Raw genomic sequence first — 8112 nt, 5'->3', positions numbered from 1 at the left:
TGGATGTATTATTATTATTATTATTATTATTATTATTATTATTATTATTATTATTATCATTATTATTATTATATATATATATATATATATATAATGTATTGAGAAGATGAATTTATAGAATATTTTAATTATATAATTAATGACCAAATTTTCAAAATACAGAATCTGTTGGAGTTGAGTTTAAAATATTTTAGAGACTTTAATTTTGAGTTCTCTGTTTTGTTGAAGCTATAAATAATGTAGAATATCTCCAACAATTATGCTATAATTTTTTCTAAAATAAAATATCAAAAAGTTATATCTTCAAAAAAATTACATCCAATTCCAACAATTACTTAATTTTAGCAATTACAATATTAGTTATATTATTATGATATTCATTTTATTTATTAAAATATTATTTCTTTCTCTTAAACATTTATTTTCAATATCTCTTATCAGTGAAAAATAATTAAAGTATTACTTTCTCTCTCGTATATAGAGTTTTAGAAATTTCTCTAAATGTAGAGATTTATATATATATTTTTTTTTTAATTTTACCATACAATATAACACATGTGATGAATATAAACTCTCCTAAATCACCAAAATTTATATTATAGCATAACTGTTAGATATGCTCTTATTACAAATACTCATAAATCATGTGACTGATTCATAGATGATAAAATGATGTTCTTTTAATAATCGTCTCATCATACTCTCATGCTAATCAAAAGAATTTAACGTGTTATCTCATGTCAATCATAAATCATAATTTACACGTGTTTTCTAGATTTTTTGTTTTCATAATACCTCATCATGCTTAGTTCGTGACTCATCTTTTTGTTAGTTTGTAGTAACTGTGAGGATCAATATAAACCAATTATTTTATTATATTAATTGTTTTTATTTATTTAATAGTTAAGGGTATATTAGTAATTTGTTAATTTAACTTAAATAAATATTTTTTTGACAATTATCTTAACTAGTTGATTTTCAAAGTGATCGATTTTGGTATTCATTTTGATGATGTGACACCCTCAAATCTGGATAGAACGACTAGATTAATTTTTTTGATAAAACATCAACAAAGGATAAATCATTTTCTATAAATTAATACTTAAATTATCTCGAATAGCACTAGATTTAACATCAACAATTGATAAACATAATCTTACACAAAAACTACGATTTGATAAAATGCAAAGCCTGAAACTGTAAAAGTTACAGACTGTACGATAAAATACGATTCACTAAAAATGCAAAACCATAAATTGTAAAAGTTACAAACTGTAAGGGGTTATTTGTTTACCTCTAAATAGTTTCATTAAGAGACAATCTCTGGATCGTTAAGAGGTATTTTGTTTGACAAAAAAAAAATATGCTTCTTAATGGTTCTAAAACATTCTGGATGATTTTGTATCTTGGGTCTTTTTTGACCATTTAGTACCCTAATTTCATTCTAAATAATTATCAAACAATTATATTTCATTTTACACTATATTATAATATTCTTTTATGTGGTTTAGCCATTGAACTTCTACATCCAATTCTTTCTCACTCTTTCATTTACAATCCTTTTATTTACCCCTTTAAACAATTATATATAAAAATTTAATTATCATAAATATATAATTAGAATTAATGTTAACAAATCATATTATTGAAAGCTTTTGTTAACATCTTTAAAATAAAACCAATATTAAATATTATTATTATAGTATTAAATAACATTTTAAACAATAATCAGATACCTTCTTTGGTTTTTACATGACAGGAAGGATTTAAAAAAACTTTTACATTTTGATCCAGATCAAAAGTGTAAAAATCTGTAAACTTTAAGGGGTTAAGTGAAAAGAATCCAAAGCACGAGTTTAGCCTTTAGATGGATGCTTTGCTTCATACTCGAGTTTTGAATTATTTCATTTAACCCCTAAAAAGTTTCAGATTTTACACATTTGATCCGGAAAAAAGGTTGATTCTTTTTTACCTTTTCTGTCATGTAAATTATTGTTTTTTAGCAAAATTTAATTATTGTTTAAAAAGTTATTTTACATAAAAAAAATATTTATATTTTATATATTTCCAAATAAATTATTGTTTAAATTTTATTTACATTTGTATTATTTTGAAGATATTAACGAGACTTTTTTAAATGTATAACTTATTAAAAATAATAAATAAATTTTAGTCATATATTTACAAATTATTACGTATAAAAAGTTACAAATATATGAATAAAACAAAGTTAAAAAAAGAATGAGTGTGAAAAATGTGAGTAAGAGTCGAGAAAAAGTGGGCACCATTTTGGTGAAATTGGGTCAAAAGTCCCATTTTTGTAAAATTTTATGGAAAAAATACATTTTATTTCAAATAAATTCATGAAAAATGTAATGATTATGGAGGGCAAGATTATTATAACCATACTTTAGCCATTGAATTATTTATGATATAATTTAAATTTGGAGAATATATGGCAACGTCAAATGAAGAGTATGACGATGATAAGAGGGAATACAACTGTATATCTAAATACGACAAGATCGTTACTCAGGTATATGAAAGATTATTTGTATTAATTTATTTATAATATTTTTATATTTATTATGTTTTAATAAGAATGTTGGTATTGCATAATGTCATGGGATTTGTCAGTTTGACGAGTTAATCAACGTGGTCGGCATGGTCACCAAAGCACCAAAGCGTCATCGAGGATTATCATCTGTAAGTTGTGATTGTTGATATTACTCTTGACGATTGTGTTGATGCTGACAATTTTCAAAAAGATGAAACTCGATAATGTTGCTAAATTTCAAGATTAAGTTATTTTTGGTTTGACATACGATTAATTTGTTTGGATTGGATGGCGTATAGAAATCAAGAAGTAAAGTAGTATGCAAAAAGGGAGGAAGGAGCGTTAAGGTTTCGGGAGGAGGGATGGAAGAAAGCAGTACTTGTACTAATGGCATCAAAGGAAGTACACTGTCTTCCACTGACGTTGACGACAATGGAACAGGAGGAGGTGTATTAGCGCAACTGATAACGAACCATCTCCACGACCTCAAAAATGCCCACCCTTGACCGACATCACAAAACGTTGCTTTTGTATGAAATTACTTGTGTAACTTGATCCACTGTATTGAGTTTATGAAACCAAATGTTTTTCCATTTATGTAATGTTAGATATACATGTTATTTATAATTTGATTCAGATGTTTTTAATTTTGTAATATCAAAGACCATGTGCTTTTTTAATCATCATGGACCCTAGCAGACATCATTTTCTTGATTTTAATACAGTTCTTTTACATAAATCAGCAATTATCAATGAGGCTGACAATTCCCTAATTATTGAAGTTGTGTGTTCATCAACTCCTCTGTGTTACCTACCATCCTTGATTTAACCGTAAGTTGACATTTGTATTTCATGAACTAATCCTAAAATCCACATAATATTTATTTATGATTAATATAAAATACACGTACTTAAATTTTGCTATTTTTTTTCTTCAAATCGAGCGTTTAAAAATAACTAAAAAAAATTATAGTAATCTAAATAGCCTAATTATATTATATAAAACTAAAAAATACCAAATTACAAGACGACTGAAACTTATAAAAAGTTGGTAAAAAGAAAATACGAGTATTTTTGTGGTAATTAATCTTCAAAACCCGTTTGCTTCCAAATATAATTTCTGAGCCTACTCAAATCCCTTCCCTTTAGTGTTCTTCCAACACCTTCATGTACTGAGAGAGAAGCACTCCTCACCCTTGCTAAATACTCGTGTGGAGGCAGCCACTCTTCATCATAATCACCCTCTGATATCTTGTACGGATACCGTAGAATCTTCGACCAGTCTGGTACGTTGATCGGCAACGTTCTTTGAGGTTTAAGTGGTCGCTTTATTGAGGTCGCCATTGTTTTTGACAACATGGCCTTTTCTGGGTTGATTGGACGATCATCACCATCTTCATTGTTGGTGTTCCAAATGCTGTCGAGATTGTCTTTGTCATCATCGTAGTTGATCCTTTGATCAACTTCTAGATAAAGAAACTTTAATTGACGATGGTGGCGGTGGTGGTGGTGGTAGCCAGAATTTGTAGTCGTCATTAGAGGAAAAATGTGAAGATTGATCTGGTTATGGTGGTTTTTGGCTTGTTGATATAATTGTTATATATTTAATTATTGTTCCGAATTTTTTAATATGGAGACAATAATTATCAACCACATAAATATATGATGCATTTTTTATAATCCAAAAAAAAAATACCACATATTTTTTAGTTTGGATGAAAGTGATATTCATATTCATTAACGGTCGTAAATCGATTGGATATAAATTGCACAAGAAATCCAATCAACTTTCTAAGGATTTGAATTTTTTTATGCTTAAACTTTTTTATTTTGAATTATTTAAATATTTAAACATCGAATTTAAAAAAATTGTTACTTAGATTCTTTTAATCCAAAAAAGTTATATGTAAATGGGTACGAATGTTTTAAGGTAAAATGACACCTAAATCAAATTTACTGTTTTCAAACTTTACGTCACTTAAAACCCTCGTGCCATTGCTCCCACTCGTCGTCCCGTCATCGTACTCTCTCTATCATTGTTGGACCATGCCGTCAATCTCCCTCTTTTTGATCTATTTTTTTGTGTTTTCAGTTCTCCCTTTTTTTGATCAGTGTATACGTACTCAATTAAATTGTTGAAAAAAGAAGATGAATGAAAGACAAAAACTAAAGTTAAGAAAAGAAGCAAATCGATGGGAGGGGGTAATAGCGGCAATGGTGATAGAGCGCATGCAAGATGTTTGAATGAGGGCAGTGTGGGGGAGCGATACCAGCGGCGAGGGGGAGCGATACCGTTGGATGCAAGGTGTTTTTATGATGTAGGGTTTGGAAACAGTAAAACTGATTTAGATTTATTTTATTTTACAATTTCCCAATCGCTTACATGTGATTTTTTTTTGTTAAAACAATATGAAGAACCAATTTCTAAAAGTTCAATGATTTATCTATTAAAAAAAAGGAAATTCGGAGACTTGATCATTAAAATGGAAAATTCAAAGGTTTATTTATGGGAAAAGTCTAAAATACTTGATTTTGAATTATTAAGTCCATATCTTTTTAACAAATAAATTCTTAAATTTTTTCCTAAATCTTTTTAACTAATTTTAGAAAGTTTAAGTGTTTTATCATTCAAAAAAATTAGTTTAAGAACTTAATCTTTTATAAAAAAATAGTTTATCGGGTTTTTTTAGACTTTTCCTTTTATTTATTCAAAAAGATTAAGACTTAATCATTTATATAAAAATCATTGAGTTCGTTAGGACTATTATTTATATATTAAATACCAAAAATACCCCACAAAGAAAAAAAAACCTCTGTGGGTCCGGTGACCCCACTAGGCACTAGTTACATTATCATCGGGCCATGATAAAATCTAGAATTACAATAATCCTTCTGGTTTATCAAGACTTTGATTTTCGTCTCTTGACTTTAGTAAGTTCATTAAAAACTTTTATGGTTTTGGTTATGGTTTTGTTACGAAAATCGTCTCTAACAATTGTTAGTAGTGACCATTAAGTCCCTTCATGTATTAGTCACATGAAGGGAATTTTGATCATTTTATTTTTAATTTTTATAATGTATACGTATATCCTTGCACAAATACAAGCATTAGATCATGCACAATAAAGGCTTATCAGGAGTTGAGTGGAGGCTAGTATTGGTGGCGGTTGGGAGAGGCGGAGAAAATGAAAGAGAGTTGCAAAGGCATGCGATTTACACCATTAGGAAGTTGTAGGAGATTTGGCAAACGGCGTCCTAAAGGTCGTCGGTGATAACGGAAACAAAGAGTGGTCGCAGTTTAGGCTTTTAGTTTTTTTTTTTTTTTTTTTTAATGTTTTAAATAATCACTCAACTTTGATGATTTATATTTCTACTTGATATTGTATACAATTTTTTCTAATAAAAAACATGAAAAATACTATACTAGATTGTCTTTTACGTGAGGGGCATATGAGCCGACTTAACGGTGGGGGGTTGGACAATGACTTAAATCAAATGAAATGCAAACAACAAGGGAATGGATGATGTATTTATTAGATTTGAGCGACGGAAATAATATTTTCATAAACAATAGGGACTATGTTTGTAATTTTATGTGAAATGTATTTATCATAACACGTCATTTTATTTTATCATATTGCTCGGCTTCCGTTTTAAAAAATGAAAAGTTGTTAATTAATATTTGATCTGATTTAATCAAAACCAAAAGGTATTCGTGTGATACAATGAGACACATATTCGTTTTAATGTTTCGTTTTATTTTTTGTTTTTGTTGATATAATACGGTTTATATAGTTTTGAGAAAGATAATGCTTTTACTTGTGAATAAAAATAAATTTGAATACATTATAAATTTTTTTTAAATATATCGATATAATTTATTTTATTTGTTTTTTTCTTATAATTTAATTTAGGTCAGAAGTAATTTATTTTTGGCTTAACAACAAAATTTTATTAAAGATAATGATTCTGTTAGATTTCGATAATTATCCTAATTATATTTTAGATTTTTTATATTTTAAAATGAGATGCTTATCCTCTGTTTGATAATATTTATCCGCAGTTAGTTACACGAATTCAAACATGAAGTTTTAATGAGTTGTACTTATGCATAATTTACTTGTAATCTTGAATTTTAAGTAATATGCATCAATATACAATACTTCATGCATAAAAAATTGTTTTTAAGAGTTTTTGTCAAATGTTTTATAATATAGTATAGATATAATACTAGGATTTAAATTTTAGTTTAATGGCATGATATTTTAGTAGAAGGTTCATACTTAAAATGCATCTATTTATTCGTTACTTCACCAAAACCTAGTAGAACATCTGAATTTCAATATTTAAAGCGATTTATCTAAGGAAAATCATATTACTTAAATAATTATACAATTATAAACATGTGATGTATTAAAAATAATACTAAAAATGTTTTTTTAAGGTATGTGAGTCATTGGCCTTCTAGGTTCAAACCTCATCAAAAGTAATTGAGGGTGTGAGAATTTATTTGTGCTATTTATCGTATATAAAAATATTATATACTTAACAAAATATTAATTGTTCTTACATCACATGTAGACCCCATATCATCATGTGTCGTTATTAAAATAAATGTTGAAACTACTTTTGTGTGACGATTCAGACTATGGAAAAACACAAAATATGATGATGAGGACGATTGGACAACCTCATAGAAAAACAAGATACAAAGGATGAATAGTTTTTTCAGATATAAAATACAATTATCAAATAATAATTTCAAAATAAAATAAAATTTTTGATGTATATAAGATTCTAAAATCTTTATAAGAATTCAGACTGAAATCTTATAAGTTTGAACTTGAATTAATCGATAAAAACTCAACTCATTTGTAGCACTGTCTAACATCACATATATAAGGCTATATGTCAATACAATTATGTTTGGAATCTTTCGCTGGATCTTTATTTTAGGTTTACGACAAATTTGTTGTCAAATATGACAAAGTTAAAAAAATTTGGGAATTAGAAACAAAGTTTAATACTATTAAAGGGGTCTTAATGACGTAACACGTAACAACTCAAATAGGAGACAACAACAAAATAAGAAAGCCAAATTACGGACTATTCATGCCAATTATGGGAGTGATGAACATGTTAAACTATTTGTGTGTGTGGAATTATGGACCGAGACTTTGATAAGTTAGAAAGGCGACAAACCGAGTTAAGCAATCATTGTATATATGTGACAAGGTATCTTTGTATTGCATCAGGTCAACATGTATGTTGTCCCACATTATATTGTACAATTAAAAAGATACGTGACATAGTATATGTATATACGTATGTCAGTGATGTTATATTAGACACATAATTGTTACATGTAATGATTTATCAATAAAACCATAAACTCTTAATTACTTTACGTAATTTTAGTTGATTTCAATTATTTGAATTAGTATATACTAGAAGCGTACTCGCGCAATGCAGCGAGATACATCGTGATTTTAACATTTTATTTTATTCTTTATCTCATTTGATGTTATAATATGACTTTATGTGATTTTGAGAAA

General features: G+C 27.5%; 1 protein-coding gene across 1 annotated transcript; it reads right to left on the bottom strand.

Moving 5' to 3' along the window:
* Positions 1-3538: 3538 nt before the first annotated feature.
* Positions 3539-4176, bottom strand: LOC112522203. The gene has a single exon (XM_025131300.1). The coding sequence runs from the start codon at positions 4091-4093 to the stop codon at positions 3641-3643; it is 453 nt and encodes a 150-aa protein (XP_024987068.1). The 5' UTR covers positions 4094-4176; the 3' UTR covers positions 3539-3640.
* Positions 4177-8112: the final 3936 nt, after the last annotated feature.

This window comes from Cynara cardunculus, assembly GCF_001531365.2.
Source record: "Cynara cardunculus var. scolymus isolate 2C chromosome LG 11, CcrdV1, whole genome shotgun sequence".
Taxonomy (NCBI): Eukaryota; Viridiplantae; Streptophyta; class Magnoliopsida; order Asterales; family Asteraceae; genus Cynara; species Cynara cardunculus.
Note: the sequence above shows the minus strand (reverse complement) of the source record. Positions and strands in the feature narration are given on the sequence as shown.